The following is a 17,716-nucleotide window of genomic DNA, read 5'->3' as shown; positions in this document are numbered from 1 at the left end:
ATTGTAAATGAATTATGATTTTAAGCATCAAATTATCTTTCTATATGTAAAGTTCTGACCGCTAACACATTTCAGGTAATTAATACTTTTTCCCACAATGTATAGTGTCTCTTTACTTCATCTGGCTGTTGATGTAGAGGTTAACGGGTAGTGTAGTTAAGTACTGTACTTAAGTACAATTTTGAGGTACTTGTACTTTACTTTAGTATTTCCATTTTATGTTACTTCATACTTCTACTCCACTACAGGCAAATATTATACTTTTTATAAATTCACTGATTCTGAGTATTAATACAAAAATAAAATCAATTTATATCTTGATGATGATAGATGTAATCTACTCAGCAGTATATAATGTGGTTAAAATGTGCTCCACTTTCACAAACTGCAAGATTAAAGTGATGAACACATTAATATAATCCATATTATTCTGAAATGGAGCATTCTGCATAATGAGTACTTTTACTTTTGGTACTTTGAGTATATTTGGATGCTAATACTTTTGTACTTTTACTTTAAGTCAGGTTTTGAATGCAGAACGTTTACCTAACAGTACTTAAATTAAAATGTGAATTTTATTTCTATTCTGAATTTAGTTTATATTAAATATTCTGGCAGGTTTATGCAGCCGCTGTTGACATTCTGTCGCCACGGCAACCCGCATTGCAGCAGGTTGCCGTGGCGACAGAATGTCAACATCGCCGCTGTCGGATGGGTCGTGCTGTGTCTGTCCGGTGTCCCACCTTCATGTCCGAAATGTCTGCTATGAACAGAAAGTTGATACAAACTCTCGCTGAAACGACTTCAAAACAAGTGGCACACTGTGAGTATTCGGGTCAAACTTAACCTAACATGTTATCTCATGCTAACATAGTCTGCTGTGCACCTTCCGCCTTGCTAAGCGTTTCATTGTTTTGAATTAACGCTACCATGCAACTATAACATGTCAGACAGCTAATGCAACATATTAAAAGTCACCCACTATTTCAATGATCTCAGTCAATAAAACGGAAGTGGAGTGCCTCATCCGAGAGTTTAACGTGCTGCTGGGGGAGCAGGCTATCCCCGGAAAAGCAGTCACCGGCCTGGACAGAGGGAAGTTCAGGAGCATACTGCACAACATCTTTGGGATGACCGACGACATGATCATGGATGGAGGTAATTCTATGTGCAGGATGACATACATTTCGTATTTGGATAACCAGCTGCAGTTTGGATGCAGAGTATAATCTAGTCATGTGCTGTATGTTACTGATTATCTGCCCCCCCAGTCTTTAGGACATTTGACAAAGACAACGACAGCTTCGTCAGTATGAAAGAATGGATTGAGGGACTGTCAGTTTTCCTTAGAGGGACCTTGGAGGAAAAAATCAAATGTAAGCTATTACCTTACTTTTAGAGCTCAGAGTTACAAGCTAGTAGCCAGGTAATAACTCTTCTCTCTTTGCATGGCTCAGACTGCTTTCATGTGTATGACTTGAACGGTGACAACTACGTGTCCAGAGAAGAGATGTTTCACATGCTGAAGAACAGCCTCACCAGACAGCCCACAGAGGAGGACCCTGACGAAGGAATAAAAGACCTGGTGGAGATCACACTCAAAAAGATGGTGAGGGGATGGGCGCTGCTGGTTTATTTGTTTAAATGTCTATACCTTGATTTACCTCTGCATATGCTCTCTGTACCACCTCCTTAAACATCAAATTGTAGTGTTTCAGAGGGCAATAAGGAAAAACATTGTCAGATTTCACTTATGGAAACAACTGGCTACAAGCACATTGTTGTTTATTTTTGTAGGACCATGACCACGATGGCAGACTATCTTTCACTGACTTTGAAAAAGCGGTGAGAGAAGAAAATCTATTACTTGAGGCTTTTGGAACGTGCCTCCCTGACATCACGGTAATCACAAATCTAAGGCTGTTGAAAGAAAACTTAAATTTCTACGTCAGAAATTCTTAATCTTACACTTTATTCTTTCTGTTTTCAGAGTATTGAGATATTTGAGCACCATGTATTTCAGGTACAACTGGAACAATGAAGAGAAATCATATTCATATGCATTTACAGAAATATAGTCTTTAATAAAAAATGCTGTTTGCATTGTGGGGTGTGTCAATAAAAACAAGATGCCAAGAGAAACAGTTTGGTCATTTTCCAACGTAGTAGCAGTAATCTCTGCATACATTTCAAGATCAAGGTGGTGCGATCAAATCCGACGACGTGGTTTCATTTTCTTCGCCACTGGTTTGAGGTCAGGAACTGATTCCACCTGAGAAAGATGAAAAACTGATTTTACTGACACGAATAAAGAAATTAAAGCTGCAGTGAAAATTGTGTTTTATTCAGAATTTCTATTTAAAAAATGGTATTATAGGGTACCTGTTTCATTGTGTTCCTGATCAAGTTTACAGTTGTGTTCAGTGACACATCCTCCATGTCCAGTTTCGGAGGTTCTGGTAGCTTTGGCCCAATAAGTGGTTCATTGTTCATAGTAACATCAGTCAGTGACTGCTCCACAGCCTCTTCCATCCTGCGTTTCCTGTTCTCCAATTGTGTGGTCCTTGGGACAAATCTGACTGCTGCCGAAGACTGATTTGAGGTCAGTCTCTGTTCTGTGCCTCTGTCTCGGTCTGAAGAGGTTTGGCTGGAGCTTGAATTATGTGCTTGATGCCGTTTTGTGTCAATGATGGCGTTATGTAATGTCCCCATTTTGTCCTCTGTTGGTATAGTCCCATGTTGATTTGTATGCCTGTAGTAATGATATTCCTGGGGAGGTAATGGCAGTAGAGGAAAGCCTGAATAATGGCTTACGATGGCTGTATTATCATTGTCAGAGGTTTTATCGTGTCTGTTGATGACCGTCTCTGATGTGGTGGCCCTGATTGATGAAGTGGGTTCCTCGTTTACGGCCTCCTTCTGTTCCCTTTCTCTTGCTTTGTAACAATATTAAAGAAAAAAACAAAGCATCAACAAGTAGTTCATGTTTGTCATTCCAGCTATAAAAATAAAATGAAACCTCATACAAGTTATTTCATTCATTAATAGTAGAAGAACATACAATGTAGTACATATCTACTTAGTGTTTTTTAAAAGAGTAAGTCTATATTTGATGTTAAAGTGTACCTTTATTCTGAACAGCCCTGATTATATATCTCCTCCTGTCCTGCAACTTTAGCCTGGTGTCTTCCACAGTTTCATACTCTGGCACGTAGCACACATGCAGCACACCACCGTAAAAACTCTTCTCATCCATGTGTCGTTTTGCTGCTCTGAAACAGAAAGCGTAAAATAAAAAGATTTAGCAAGTCTTCAACTTTGCCAGTGCAGCATAATGAACAATGTTGTATGTTACACCCTGTACCTGGCGCTAGTGAGTCTCTGGAACTTGACAAGGTAAACCTCTGTGAACTCCTCAGCAGGGTACTCGTCCAGGGGCTTGTACTCCTCCACAACTCCATACAGGGCGCACAGTTGGATCAGCTCGGGCATTACTCCAATGGCCGGGACCCCTTGGACCATCAGGTAACTAGACTCTAAATTGATGGTGTACACCTGATGATGCACAAGACAAATAAGATGACACGTGCTCTACTATGTATTGACCACACACTAGATTATTGTCTATCGATATAATGAGTGACGTTTATCCACTCCACAAATCACAAATCAGTCTGTTATGAATAGTTTGTTTGTTCATAAGACAAGCTAACGCTAGGAGTTGCTGTGTCTCTTACTTATTTTTTAGTATATTCTTACCTTAACAGCTTTTGCTTTCCTTCCGTCTCTATATTTAGGTCGAGAAATGCATATTTTCCGCTGTTCGTGGTGTTTATAAACATCTGGGATGCCCCAACAGCCTGAATTGTTGTTAGCAGGCGCAGCCATGTTCCTGGAGATAATCTTCCGGTTGACACCCTTCAAAATAAGAGCTCATTCTCGCTCTAATGCGCATGCATCGATTGCGTGTCCATGTGTAATATCTTATTGTGAAACGTGGTTCTGCTCGTTTTCAGCTTTTTTGGTCTAGCTAGGATAGACTCAGAGCACATCGATCGGCTATGAGTTTGTTGTACATTTAACGTTAGCGTAGTAACACGCCGTGCATGTACATAGCTAACGTTAGTCAGGCAAATAATGTTTAGTAGTCAGGGCATCCAACCCGTAACTTTTGTTTTTAACAACGCAAAAAACTGCTTTCTTCATATCTCCTCGAAGTTGATATCGCATCTTTCTCTGAACGAGGTAAGTTAGCTTAGCTAGCTTTCCGACTGTCAGTGTCAACTAACATCAGTGGAAGTTTAGTTTGGGGAAACAACGTTAAAGCAAAAAGTATCGGCCTGCTTGTGAAAACGGAGTTTCTTGCGTGTGTGAACTTGTGTTGTTCGTTTTTCTTTTTATTATACGTAATTAATGTTAATGACATGCTCTGCAAAAGACATCATCTGAGAGACCTACTTAGGATTTAATATACAGTTAATTATATGTAATGCGTCCGTCAACATAAAGAAAGGAAAGAGTTGTATGTTGTCAGCAGTAGCAATTGGAGATTTAATCCAAGAGGGGTTTCCTTGGGTTTAATGGCAATTCAGGCAATAGTTACTCATAACAAACATCAGTAAGTAGCTATGAAACATTGGCTTAAGATGCCAGTGCTATAGTAATTCACATTTCACTATTCCATTTTGTCTGGACCATTCTAGTAGTAGTTCCCCTGCAGTTTCACTTGGTGGTGACAGAACTTAACATTTTAGATGGAACAGGAGACTGGGTAATTCCCAGAGCATTCTTATTAATTGTGTGCTTATATCCTGTTTCGCTATGTCCATCTTTATCTTTATGCATCTTTATGAATCCACAAAGAACAGCATCTTTCAGAAGATGTGTGATATAATGTGAAATGTGAGAGTGTACATCAGATAGTTCACATTACAACTATACAAGCCTTTCTCATTTTCCGTTTGTCAAACTTGAGTTCGCTCTATCATTGAAGAGGTGTAAAATAACTTAAATTAGCAGAAAAAGTAAAGGAGGATGACCATGATGTAGACATTTTTAATAGAAGTGTCATGGCAGTTGAAAATGATCAAGAAACTATGGGTCTGTGTCCAGAACCAGGCTTTGGAGTTGTCCTGGGGCCATGGCTCTCCAGTGTTTCTCAGCTGGACTCAAAACAGAACCTCCTCCAGCTTGGACAGCCATAAAGTGGAGCTGTGTCGACAACTGGGAGAAAAGCTGGGCCTGAAGGATGGAGAGCAGGTGTGGCTCCACAAAATGCAATTTCTTCTGTGCTCTGTTTCCCACTGGAATAGTCCATGATCTCTACATGACACATCCTGGCAGTCTTTTGAGAGTTTATAAGTCATTTTCAGCTACTGTCTAGGCTGACTGTTTGTATTGACTGACCGGTTGTGTGGTTTCTCTCAGGGCTTCCTGAGACCATGTCACCAGGTTTCATCAGTGCATCAAGTGTTTGTGGAGCCTCTGTCATCTGACGACTGGGAAATCTTGGTGGGTGAACATAGTGACTTACTTATTAACATTAGTAACCTAATGTCTTCATGCTGCAAAAATATTCTGTAAATGTATTTTCTGACAATCATCCCACTACCAAGGAATACACCAGGGATGGACTTGTGACCCAGATTCTCATCAAACACAATTTTATCATCTGTTTTCTGTGACTGACATCCCCAGGAGCTCCACAGTGCAGCGCTGGAGCAGCGGCTGTTGGATCAGATCAGAATTGTTTTCCGAGATGCCGTGTTGCCTGTGTGGGTGGACAGCCACACAGCCATCTACATCCAAATAGGTCAGAGTTAATCCAGTAATTATTATCCTTTGTTGGTAGCAATAAGTCTGTTAAAATCTGCCTCGTCTTCTGCAAAGCTCAAATTCATAGGGAGAAAGTGTTTGTTCGGGTCCTATTGTTTACATGTTATTTATGGATCATATCCAGTGACAGTAATAATGAACACAGTATGATCTGTTCTTAACTCTGTGCAGCATCGCTTTCGCCATCTGTGCCCTATGGTCGCTTGGAGCAGTTCACAGAACTAATTGTCTCTCCTAAGAGCCGCGCTGGAATTGGCAACCTGAATGATTCTCCAGTGAGAAACAGCGAGAAGCAGAATTTTCCAAGACTGCAAAATATGGATCCTTCCTCCCCCTCAGGACCGTCATTAGAAAGTACCTCCCCTGTCCCTCAAAGCCACCAGTGGGGTGGCATAGCTGACATGAAGAGCCTGCTACGCTTTATGATAAAGGGTACTTACAATCCGGTTAAAGAGCTGCCACCTGTACCCGACATTCCTGCCCTCCTCACCGACTCTATCTACAGAGTGTGTGGTGCACCTCCAGACTCTCTTTGCTCTATAAGCCCAATTGCAGATGCTGTTATTCATTTATTTCCTTCGAGCCACGGGATGAATGCTGATCCAACTGGAGGTCAGTCGCAAGTGACTTATGGCCTGCTCTCCAAAGTCCTCTCCCCTAAAGAATCGAGGGACAGAGCCAAGCAGGCAATGGAGAAAAAGAAGAATGCAGGAGTTGCTAAAGTTGCTGAGGGAGAGGAGATGAGAGAAGAGGAAGCGATGGTGGTCAGGGTGGTGTACCATGTTACTGAGAAGCTAGCGCACAATAAAAAAAGTCACAGCAAGGGAGAGATCCATAGTGGAAGAGTATGGGTGAGCATGCCGTTCATTTATTCCCTTTAACCTAAGATTAACTATGGTTATTTTACTCTAGCTCAGTCCTCTGCTTCTTTATATGCTGTAATATTCCTTGTAATAATTGTGATTTTCAGATCCCACCGCCCCTCGCTGTCAGGTTGAATATCATCCCACATTCAATAGTAAGAATCAAGCCAGTCAACTCCACTATCAAAGTAGCCTCGTCCATTCGCCTACAGCCCTTAATACCACTGGTGAGTGCTGAAGTAGCCATATGTGGTTACAGTGTGGTGTTAGAGATTCTTTTGTTTGATTTATTTAATTATTAGTCCTCAAATTGGTAATTTGTCAAAGCTGCATGCGATTTAATCTACCTCTTTCCATTAAATCCATGTGATCTTTGCCATTTTCTGTTCAGCCCGAGGAGGACGATGAGGAGATCCGGACAGCTTTCCTCGGTTGGCTGCACACTCAGAGTCATGAACCTTTAGCCTGCCTGACTGCTCGGTCTGGCACCGTCCTCTTACATGGAACTGATGGTGATTAATTTGTCTTTTACAAGTTATTGTACAAATCCACTGATGGCACTATGATAAAAATGTAATCTATTGAATACCAAAGAGGCGACAAATCACATAACATGACATTACTTTCAGCTTTAATAAAACACCACTGTTCTCCCACCTTTTCTTCTTACTTATAGCAAAGTTAGAGTTTGCTTTAACTGTACTGAAACCGGAACCAGAGAGTGACCCTCCAGACCAGCTGTTTTCACTAGCACACACTGTTGTCCAGAAGGAAAACATACAGGTACAAGCATGCATATCATGTAAATTACCCATTAATATTCTAAACAGATTGCTGCATTATGTCATGCAGGTGATTGATAAACAGAATATCTTAAAGTCTGATGCTGCCATGGTTTTTACGTGTCACCTCCAGGTAAACAGAGAGCCAGTAACATTGCCAGCTGTGAAATCTATAGCTGAGATGCCCAACTCGAAGCTTCCCTCCCTCAGTATTCTTGGGTAAGTGTGTATCTATTTGTGTGTGTGTGTGCGTGTGCGTGTGCGTGTGCGTGTGTGGTTCAAACAAGGATCTTTTTAAGCTTTAATTTTACTCTACACTCCTCTCACTTTCTTTCCCCAGTGGGCTCGATAAGCTTAGTAGGACTGGATTTGACTTCATCTCCCACAGCCTTCTGGGTAGTCCCCTCTCAAGAGAGCTTGGTACCACTGGGCAGGGTCTCCAAGGAGGAGCGCTACTCCTCACTGGTGCTAAGGTATCTTTTTACATAACCATCATAATAATAATACTGCTCACAGCACAGATATTTACACAGAGGAAATTAAAATATTTACACTGATTTTGAAGAACTGAAGTGTTTTACTGCATTTTCATTCTTAACACTATTGTTATGTATACTACCCTAACATGCACTGTGTTTATATGTATCCGCACAGGGAAGTGGAAAGAGTACTCTTTCCCGAGCCCTCTGCAGAAAAGCTAAAGAAGATCTGGATGCACATGTGGAGCTGGTGGACTGCAAGAAACTACAAGGTTAACAGAAACTCTGTGTAGATATTAGTATCAGAGAAGTCTAGTTGAATGTATTTATCATAGAAGTTGTGATATTTTCTTTTCTTTTAAGGCAAAAGGGCAGAGACAGTGAGACAGTTGCTGCAGGATATCTTTGAACAGGCAGAGTGGAGGCAGCCTTCAGTTGTTCTACTTGATGACCTGGACCACATGACTGGGTCACCAACCTCACCAGAGCATGAGCATGGTCCTGAGGCGCTGCTGCAACAGCACATTGCACAGAGTAAACCATAAATGATTCATTTTGTATGTGTGTGGGTGAACGTCTGTTGTCATGTATGTTAACGGTAGAGGTGTCGCGATATACAGGTATTGATGATAACCATGATTTTTTTAATAATAATATAGTGTAAATAATCGCTTCGTGAATTCTTTTGGCCACGATAATTGTGTTGTGCAAATCTGACCTCATGACAGCCCTAGCTCCCAGGCAGGGTTGATGATCATCACAGGCCTTGATGCTGATTGCTCCTGTCTGGTTGTGGCTGCAGGTCTGAAGGATGTGGTGGACGAGGTGCTGCTTCACTACAGCCTGGTGTGTCTGATAATCACCAGCCAGAGCGAGCATTCCCTCCATCCCTCCCTCACTGAGGTGCAGGGGTCCCACTTCATCCAGGGCTTTGCACACATCCAGCCACCGGACCAGGTCAGCACACAAATAAACACACGAGCACGCACGCACGCACGCACGCACGTACACACATGGGTAGAGGTCAAAAGTAAAAACCAACAGCTATCTTGTTTGCTACTGTTTGTAGGCTCAAAGAGCAGATATCCTGCGCTGTCTGATACTCAGAAGAAACAGCCTATCTGAGGAGACCTTACAGACTCTAGACCTGGCAGCTGTTGCCAAGGAGACGGAAGGATACACTTCCCAAGACCTTGTACTGCTGTTGGAGCGGGCTGTCCATGCCAACACTGCACAGAGAGGACGCAGTGACCAGGGTACCAAAGATTTTAGGTTACACTACACTTAAGTTCTTCACTTCATGTCTATAATCCAGCTAATGCTAGTTTATGTTTACATTATTTATCATCTCTCAGCTGTGTGTCTGTCGTGGAAGGACTTTGCGCAGGCTCTCAAGGGATTCACACCTCCCTCGCTGTGGGGTGTAGATCTTCACACCCCAAGTGGAGTTGGGCTGGAGAGGGTGGGGGGGCTGAGGGAGGTGCGACAGCAGCTAATGGACACCATACTGCTCCCCGCTAAGGTCAGTGTCAGTGTGACTAATCACGATCAGGAGTGTTTTCAGTCAGATAGAAGCACTACTTAGTGCCATACAGGAGGAACAGAAGTGATAGAATTAAATAATATAAGTGATGACACTGCTTTTATCATATATCAGCAATTATCATAATAGCTATTGATTGTTGTAAAGAGAAGTTATTAAGAGTCTCATCACAAGTGGGAGTAATAGCAGTTAAGTGATGAATGCAGACCAACTTATTTTATTCACAGTAATAGAATTAAAGTCGAATTCACAAGGAATTCATATTCTCGTCCAACTCTTCTTCAATTCACTTTAAAAACCTCTGAATTTATCATTCTGTTTAATCCAGAGCAATACATGTGTAAGCTGTTTCCTTGTTTATAAGATGTATGATACAATTGTTCTAGTTATTTCTATGATTAGATTTATTTCCTCTTCTTGTATAACGCACAATAGTACAGTTATAAAACACACACTAGGTTGCTCTTTGATTGGATGGCTTGATGTTATCTGTTTCTATCATTTAATTGATGCTGCCAACTCTCATGCCTTCAATCTCTCTGCTGCTATTTAGTTTGTTCCAAACTGACCCAGGAGCAAGTCCTGGAAATTAAGGCCTTCAAGGCAAGATAGTATAAAATACAGAAAATGTAAATTCTTGATAAATGATTGTGGGTCTTTGGTGCGTTGCAGTATCCCATCCTGTTCTCCAATCTCCCTATCCGCCATCGCTCAGGAATATTGCTGTACGGAGCTCCTGGTACAGGGAAGACGTTGCTGGCCAGCGCCGTGGCCAAAGACAGCGGTATGAATTTCATCAGCATCAAGGTATGCTGGGCTTCCGCTCTGACAGTCTGTGATTATATCAATAATCAACATAAGAACACACAACAATCAGCAACAACATTCACACTGTTGACCAACACCAAAGAACCTCGCAATCCATAAAGTGTCCCATCACATCCTGACAGTCGTTCTTAATCAGAGCAACGTGTATCTTTAGTGACGCAGGATGTTTACCTGTCTCTAGGGACCTGAACTTCTGAGTAAGTACATTGGAGCTAGTGAGCAGGGAGTCCGTGATGTCTTCCAGAGGTTAGTCAACATTTACACGCCGTCACTTTCTTATGACTCCAGCAGACCTTTACAGTTAATTGTAAGCTCCAATAACAATTATTCATGGAGATTCTTCTGTTTGCTCTAGGGCGCAAGCTGCCAAGCCATGCATTCTGTTCTTCGATGAGTTTGACTCTCTGGCCCCCAGGAGGGGCCACGACAGCACGGGTGTAACCGACCGTGTAGTCAACCAGCTCCTCACCCAGCTGGATGGAGTGGAGGGACTGCAGGGTAAGTCATACAGCATTATACTACATATTGTGAGTTCTGTATATTTACGATCCACTTTAAAGAGCTATGGTATGATGAGGTAAGATTCTATTGCCATATTTTACTATTCAGTGGCCCTTATTTGCCTTTCTTGTCAGGCGTTAGATGAGAAGATGAATACCTCTCCTCTCTGTCCACAGGTGATTAGTAAGCTTTAGAGTTGAGGGTGGGCACATTTAGTTGCATTTGGACAGAGCCAGGCTCACCTTCCCTCCCGTTTCCAGTCTTTGTGCTAAGCTATGCTAACCATCTCCTGGCTCCTGCTTCATATTTATCAAACAGACATGAGAGTGGTGTCTGTCCTCTCCTCCAACTCTTGGCAAGAAAATGAATGTGTACAGGTATTTCCCAAAATGGCACACTATTCCTTTAATCTAAATAAATAAGAATTCTTCATGTTTGCATTTGCAGGTGTATATGTGCTTGCAGCCACCAGCCGTCCAGATCTGATTGACCCGGCCCTGCTTAGACCTGGACGACTGGATAAATCCCTCTACTGCCCCCCTCCTGACCTGGTCTGTTGCATTCAAATCAACCTAATCATCATTTTATAACACCGTTAAGATGTGTCTATGCACAGAAATGTTTAAAAGAAACAAAATGAATCTTCAGGGATTATGTCCTTGGTAGTAAATCCAACTGTTGCCTTTCCAGGAGGCTCGTGTGGAGATCCTGAAGGCTCTGAGCGCCGGTGTCACACTGGCTGCTGACGTGGACCTGGAGCTGCTGGCAGCAGCAACGGAGCAGTTCACCGGGGCAGACCTGAAGGCCCTGCTCTACAACGCCCAGCTGGAAGCTGTCCACAACAGCATGGGCTCCGGCACACCGCATGTAAATCTAATGTACTTAAAAGACGAGTCACTGAGGAGCTCATATCGCTGAGATGGGGTTGCTTTGGGCTAATAGAGCAGGAAGGCAGGGAACGGTTGGTCAGTCCATTTCTACATTATTTACGGTTCATGTTGAAGCATGTTAAGGCTGAGGAGCTTTGTATGCATCCCAGTTGAGCTGCTTTCATTACCAACATAATTCAAATTATCCCAAGCCACGCTGACCGGGATATGATTGATAAGTTAAACAGCAATAACACAGTGAAGCTACTTTACAACAATAAAGTGTTGTGTACTTTTTGTATTTAACTTTGGCCCTCTGTTTCTGGGTGAGAATCAGGACCTGACCTCTGGCTCAGACAGCGACATGAGCCTCTCCTCCATGATCTTCCCGAACAACAGCAGTGGCTCAGAGGATTCAGTGGGGGAGGGGGACCCAGGCGTGGGGCTAGACCAGTCCATGGTTCTCCTGGAGCCCGGTGAGCTTCAGGCTGAAGACGATCTACGTTGTGGCAATGTTTGGAGACTCTACTTTGGAAGCTCCTACGAGTCAGAGTTGGGGAATTCACCGATTTCAGGACTGGTGAGCATTTAGGTTGTAAGAGTTTGCTTTCCATTCAAGAGTGAGATGAAAAGTTGGATATCAGGTCTGTGCATTAACTGTGGGGCTGCAGGACGTGGTTAGCCTAGCATAGCTCTGGCTAGCCTGTAGCCTATATGTTCTTACTTGCAGTATGTATACACTTTTACACAGGCCTCTGTAATTATGTTATGCAAAATGCAAAAGTGCTTTTCAGTAGTTTCTCTTTTTGTATCTTTTTATTCTCTCCTGCCTCCCTCGACAGAACTCGCAGTGCGTCTCTGGACCCAACTCCATGACCCATGACTTAACGAGGGCATCAGGTCGGGAACCTGGCGGCTCACTTCCCCCTGCCTACATGTCCTCCCTCCAGAGCGGGTACGAGGAGCTCGGCCCGGAGCAGCTGGAGCGCCTACAACAAGACATTAATAACATCAAGAACAACTACAGGAGAGCTAACGTAAGGGACGACGAGGGACAAGAAATTCTCAGGGTGTTCCCGGGGTCTTAGAAAATTGATGCATCAATTTAGCGACGTTTGTTTCCCATACTACACTATGATTCTTTTACTGTTACTTTTCTATTGATTTAAAACTAGTTTGCTCTAAACTGCTGCACTCATGGCTTTTGCACTAACCAGTGTTGGTCGATTCCTTTTGTAAGCTACTGTGTGTGTGTGTGTGTATGTGTGTACAGTATGGTTACTCTTGTACTTTGTGAGTAGGAGGACTATGTCCGGGTGCATTCAACCTCCAGCCAGCCGGGCCTGCTGCTGTGTCGGGCTCATGTGAACTCTGCCCTGGCCGTGACCGGAGCATCTCTCAGCAAAGCCGACTGGAACAGATATACAAAAATGTGAGTATGAGGGCGCCAGATTGGACTGCACTGCAACACTCACAGCAATACAAATGACGCTAATATTGATATATGAAACCCCTCTAACAAGAACTGTTTACTCTGCAGGAAGCAAAGAAATCGTTGACAGCTGTCCGTTTATTTTGGAGAAAGTTAGCTTTTAATGGTTCAATTGGCTCTGAAATTGATCAAGCATATAATGAGCCATTTAGAGTCTCCACTACAGGAGGAAATGAAAAACATTAGAAAAATTGGGGTTTCCAAGCTGTTGCCAAGTAGCAGCAAGAGAGCAATATGAATCATTATTATAATCTCTCGTAATATTCAGCCTTTTTTATCATGTCATATTACTTTGTTTTGTGAATTCTAGCTGAGCTGGGGCAGAGAAACTGCACAGTCAACTATATATAGCTGCTGACTCATCTCTCGTGTGTCAAGTGAAGGAATGAATATAACATGGACACATATTGTAGATCCTTTCTTGTGTTGGATCAGTCCATCAAATCTGTTTTAAGATATTATACATATCATAAGTGCACTGTTTCTTTTTGTTTGTAGGTATGAAGCCTTTGGCGGTGCAGGAGACTGGACAATCTTCCCACTCGGCCACATTTAAACCCGGACAACGTGTGACTTTAGCTTGATTAGACACGCTAGTTACAAACACCCGATTTGTTATTTTAATGTGAATGAATAAAAGCTGTGATTTATTTAATAATTTAACAATCTAACGATCATATTTCCTGATCTTTGAAGACGATGTTTGTTCAAATGTTTCCTACTGACTTGATTATGAGTGGTTCACTCAAAATGTAATTACTGTACATATGTATAATTCCAGAGGATAAAATATGTAATTACTAGAATTAAAAATGAAATCTTACCTGCAACACTTGATTCTGTTTACACCTACTGGATGGAGAACATATCTTTTTCTTAATTGTATGACTTTATCAAAACTTGAACGTTGAATATTAAAAATGTAAAATAGGAGTCAGATTTGGTTTTGAAATTATGTTTTTAAACAATGTTTTGATTTGCTAGCATAACATGGTATTACAATAATTAGTTAATTAACGGTCCTGCACACCTGCAGGTGTTTTCACTAATGAGTCCGGTGCTCAAAATGACTTCACTTGTAGTGAGATTGATTGAAGGGAAATGTTGCAACATTACAGGATTACATTGGTGGAATGTAACTAAGTATATTTACTTAAGTAGAAATTGGAAGTACTTTATACTTTTCTATGAATATTTCGATTTTATGCAACTTTATACTTCTACTCCACTAACAGTAAATTAAAAAGTCATAGTATGTCATAAGTATAGTACATACTACTGTATACAGTAGAACATGTCTTCAAAATGTCTTAAAATGTCATCGTATGGTATGTAATAAAAAAGTTCATAGTAATATATCTTTAAAAAAGTCAAAGTAGAAGGGAGTTGGAAAGATTGCATGAGACGTGCCATCCACAGAAAGTATTTGCAACAATTAACTGACAAGAAACAACTTGAAACACGTTAAAGTGATTTTGCGACTTTTCCTGGTTTTAATTATTTAGAGCAGAAACTTTCTGCAGGTTCAGTTTCTCAATAACTCTGGACGGTCCCATGACATCTTGAGCAGCTGAGAGTCTTACCTGAAATTGCAACAGTAGTCTTCAGTCTGTTCCTTGGCTGTTGCAGCAAGCCATCTTGACAATATTTTCCTATTGAAGCCCTATGCCTGCTGTCATCCTAAACACGCTGGAACTGGCAGGCTCTGCAGTGGTAAATATAGACGCTCAGGGCTACAGTTGGCTCGCCTAGTCTTGTGTCAATCCCACATAATGCCGAATGAAAAAAAAAAAGGCCCAATGGGAGACTTTTCTCTATCCTCCTTTATCGATCTCTTCGTCACTTTTTCCTCACGCACCTGTGATGAGACAAAGGCCGACATGAACTGTCACTCCAGGAAACTCTTTCAAAATACACAAACAGAGAGAAAAAGACATCTGTGAGAAGCATTGCTGTCTCATGGGACTGTATGGTGGGCGTGCAGACAGGGAGGAAATAGCTTGTTGGATTTGAACCATGTAAGAATAATATTGATTGTGTGATGCCTTATTGATTACTGTAGGGGAAACTCTCACCGTCCCCATAGAGGTCAGACAGCAGGGTCAGCTAGGGAGCTGAGTGTTTCTCACTTGCTCTTGAACCCATCAGGTCCCTTGGTTAGAGTCCCTCTCCCCATCAGGCCTGTGTTTCATTTGGTGCAGCCTTGGGTGGCGGTTAGGAAATCTAAAAGATTTGTTGATGCATCAGACACACATACCCTGTGGTCTTCAGTACATCACCATCCATCTTTCATTCCCCCCACATGTCTTCTTTATTAAAGCCCGACACCGCCGAACATATGGTGACTTTCGAAAACTCAGGGGCAATTAGAGGAACAAACCTCACGGTCCAAAAACAGACACCCGAGGCAAAATTCAGCTCATTTGTTGTCTCCTCTTCCTCACGTCCCCCTCCTCAGTGGCGCTCTTGCTTCTCAAAACCATCCAGAGTGATTCATGAGCTCCTGTTTACAAGAAAGTACCCGTCCATTTTACAACATCAAGAGGTGTCAACCTTCACCAGAATTAGATCCTGAGCGACGCAGAGGAGAACAAAAGACGTGCGTATGACATGTTCACTTGCTGAGACTGAGTTCCACCAAAAATAGAACAAAAGATTTTGATGTGCATTTGTGTCTAAAGTGGAAACAGAAGAGAGATGAAGGTGGTTTAGTGATATAAAGAGGGCTGTGTTCAGATGTATGTTTTTTTTAAACTGAGTGAGACAGAGATGACAGGTGACTGTGGGACCGTTTTAGCTCCGTTAGGTTTTGTTTCTCCTTGACAGGTGTTTTCTGCAGGAATACGACAAGGTGCAAAAGAAGTAAGGCATTTTGGAAACACAGACTATTCAAGCTCCCATAATTAGACACAAGCTCTGGAGGAAGTATTTCCTCAACTGCTGTTTCCAAGGTCAAGAATAAGAAGAAAATAGCTTGAGTCTATTTAGGCAATTGGCGATACAAATCAACTTGATTTCCTCTGATCTACAACAGTGTTCCACTCATGCATAGTGAAAGCATCTTGGCAGACTACCCCTCTCACCGCCCATTAGAAATGCATTAGCCCTGGTGTGCTTGTATAACTCTTGTAAACGCTGACTGACTGCCGCAGTCTCTTCAATCAATCACCACACAACCACCAGCAAAGATAAGACTTTCAGATTCATTACTGAGATAGCTGAGAATAAGAAACTGTTGGGGTGGACATGGAAATCAATTTCTGAGTTGTATCCGTTTATCTAAATCACAGATTCCCACTCTGCTGGGATGATCTTTGTCTGGGTTAAAGCAATCATTTCGCCCTGCTAATCCTGGCCCAGGGCCCCAGGTGCTGCAGCTGGAGGAGCAGCCTGGCACAGCCACTCATCTGTCGGTTCAGGAAATGTAAACTTGTATTTATATAGTTTCAAGTCTTCCGACCACTCAGAGCTCTTTTACACTGCATGCCAACTTTAACCCGTTCACACACATCGAGGGCTGCCAAACCCATCAACTAATCTAGACTCAGGCTAACCCAGCAACAGGACTACGTGGCTCCATTGTGGTGTACCCGGATCATGCACTTGATGGGCGTTAAGTTTCCCTATAATTAGAGTATTAGGGTGGCGGTCTAGTGGTACGGCTTCCAAATACAACACCAGATGGTTGTGAGTTCAATACCAGGGCTGCCACCTGTAGTTAGTTCACTGTAAATCGCTCTGGGTAAGAGCATCTGCTAAATAACCTCTAATAATATAATATAATTACCTCTACACCACGGGAAACAGTACTTGTGATACCAAATTTGACAATCAAGCGGACAAAGCGAGAGTGACTGAGGAGGAGAGGCCAGCTTTGAAAGTTGTGTTTACAAATCCTACTCGTTGTGACTTTAAATATTCATGACCTACTAAACATACTAAGTTTAAGTTTTGAAAAATAAATCAGGACAGTGTGGGTGTAGTTTCATCAAACTTGATAGACAGTGGCCTAGGACTATAGCAAACAATCCCTGAATTACCCAGCATCCTCAGACCCGTGAGAAGAGACCAGACAAAACGACACAGACAGAAATGTGTAATGTGAATCGTTCTGCTCCACACTGACTGAAGAGTGTTGCTCTTGGTTCAGGTGAATAATAATGTACAAGGGATATGGATTTGTCCCTCCATTAATCAATACCATCAGTGTAGCAGAGCTCCTCTCTGTGGTCTCTGATGGGTCCATTGGACAAATGTCTCCAGTAATGAGAGACTCACTGAGAACAAGCTGAGAAAACAAGTCAATACAAATGATGAGCAGGAAAAATTAGAGGAGCTCTCACAAATTTGTTTTCTCTCTGCTGCCTTTTGCTGCTATTTTGGCACCATTAGATTTGTGATTCACTCCAGTAAGACGACATTTTGTCAATAACACCCTTAGGCAATAGCTGAACTATGGCAGTCGATAATAAAAGACGACATACAGCAAGCGTAGTTTCTTTGTTTGTATTGGTTTCACCCTTA

General features: G+C 42.2%; 3 protein-coding genes across 4 annotated transcripts; 2 read left to right on the top strand and 1 right to left on the bottom strand.

Moving 5' to 3' along the window:
• Nucleotides 1-653: 653 nt before the first annotated feature.
• clxn (calaxin) lies at nucleotides 654-2,327 on the top strand. Its single transcript, XM_029443103.1, has 6 exons — nucleotides 654-823; nucleotides 1,000-1,158; nucleotides 1,272-1,376; nucleotides 1,458-1,609; nucleotides 1,798-1,902; nucleotides 1,991-2,327. Exons 1-6 carry the CDS (start codon nucleotides 712-714, stop codon nucleotides 2,039-2,041), a joined length of 684 nt encoding a protein of 227 aa, XP_029298963.1. The 5' UTR covers nucleotides 654-711; the 3' UTR covers nucleotides 2,042-2,327.
• rbm48 (RNA binding motif protein 48) lies at nucleotides 2,060-3,955 on the bottom strand. The gene is made up of 5 exons (XM_029443102.1): nucleotides 3,760-3,955; nucleotides 3,365-3,555; nucleotides 3,127-3,272; nucleotides 2,383-2,936; nucleotides 2,060-2,272 (listed from the first exon to the last, which is right to left on the bottom strand). The coding sequence occupies exons 1-5, from the start codon at nucleotides 3,886-3,888 to the stop codon at nucleotides 2,210-2,212; spliced, it is 1,083 nt and encodes a 360-aa protein (XP_029298962.1). The 5' UTR covers nucleotides 3,889-3,955; the 3' UTR covers nucleotides 2,060-2,209.
• Nucleotides 3,956-3,984: 29 nt separating this feature from the next.
• Nucleotides 3,985-14,125, top strand: pex1 (peroxisomal biogenesis factor 1). Of its 2 annotated transcripts, none has more exons than XM_029443098.1 (24): nucleotides 3,985-4,245; nucleotides 5,113-5,259; nucleotides 5,428-5,511; nucleotides 5,698-5,812; nucleotides 6,007-6,686; nucleotides 6,806-6,925; nucleotides 7,090-7,210; nucleotides 7,375-7,481; nucleotides 7,614-7,699; nucleotides 7,821-7,953; nucleotides 8,135-8,231; nucleotides 8,323-8,493; nucleotides 8,762-8,916; nucleotides 9,029-9,215; nucleotides 9,315-9,481; nucleotides 10,175-10,309; nucleotides 10,512-10,576; nucleotides 10,686-10,828; nucleotides 11,279-11,382; nucleotides 11,522-11,698; nucleotides 12,032-12,280; nucleotides 12,543-12,737; nucleotides 13,002-13,132; nucleotides 13,691-14,125. In XM_029443098.1, exons 1-24 carry the CDS (start codon nucleotides 4,138-4,140, stop codon nucleotides 13,746-13,748), a joined length of 3,735 nt encoding a protein of 1,244 aa, XP_029298958.1. In that variant the 5' UTR covers nucleotides 3,985-4,137; the 3' UTR covers nucleotides 13,749-14,125. The 2 variants fall into 2 exon arrangements, with proteins under 2 accessions (XP_029298958.1, XP_029298959.1); XM_029443099.1 differs by having other exon boundaries at nucleotides 3,987-4,245; nucleotides 12,038-12,280.
• Nucleotides 14,126-17,716: the final 3,591 nt, after the last annotated feature.

Source organism: Cottoperca gobio, chromosome 11 (assembly GCF_900634415.1).
Source record: "Cottoperca gobio chromosome 11, fCotGob3.1, whole genome shotgun sequence".
Taxonomy (NCBI): domain Eukaryota; kingdom Metazoa; phylum Chordata; class Actinopteri; order Perciformes; family Bovichtidae; genus Cottoperca; species Cottoperca gobio.
Note: the sequence above shows the minus strand (reverse complement) of the source record. Positions and strands in the feature narration are given on the sequence as shown.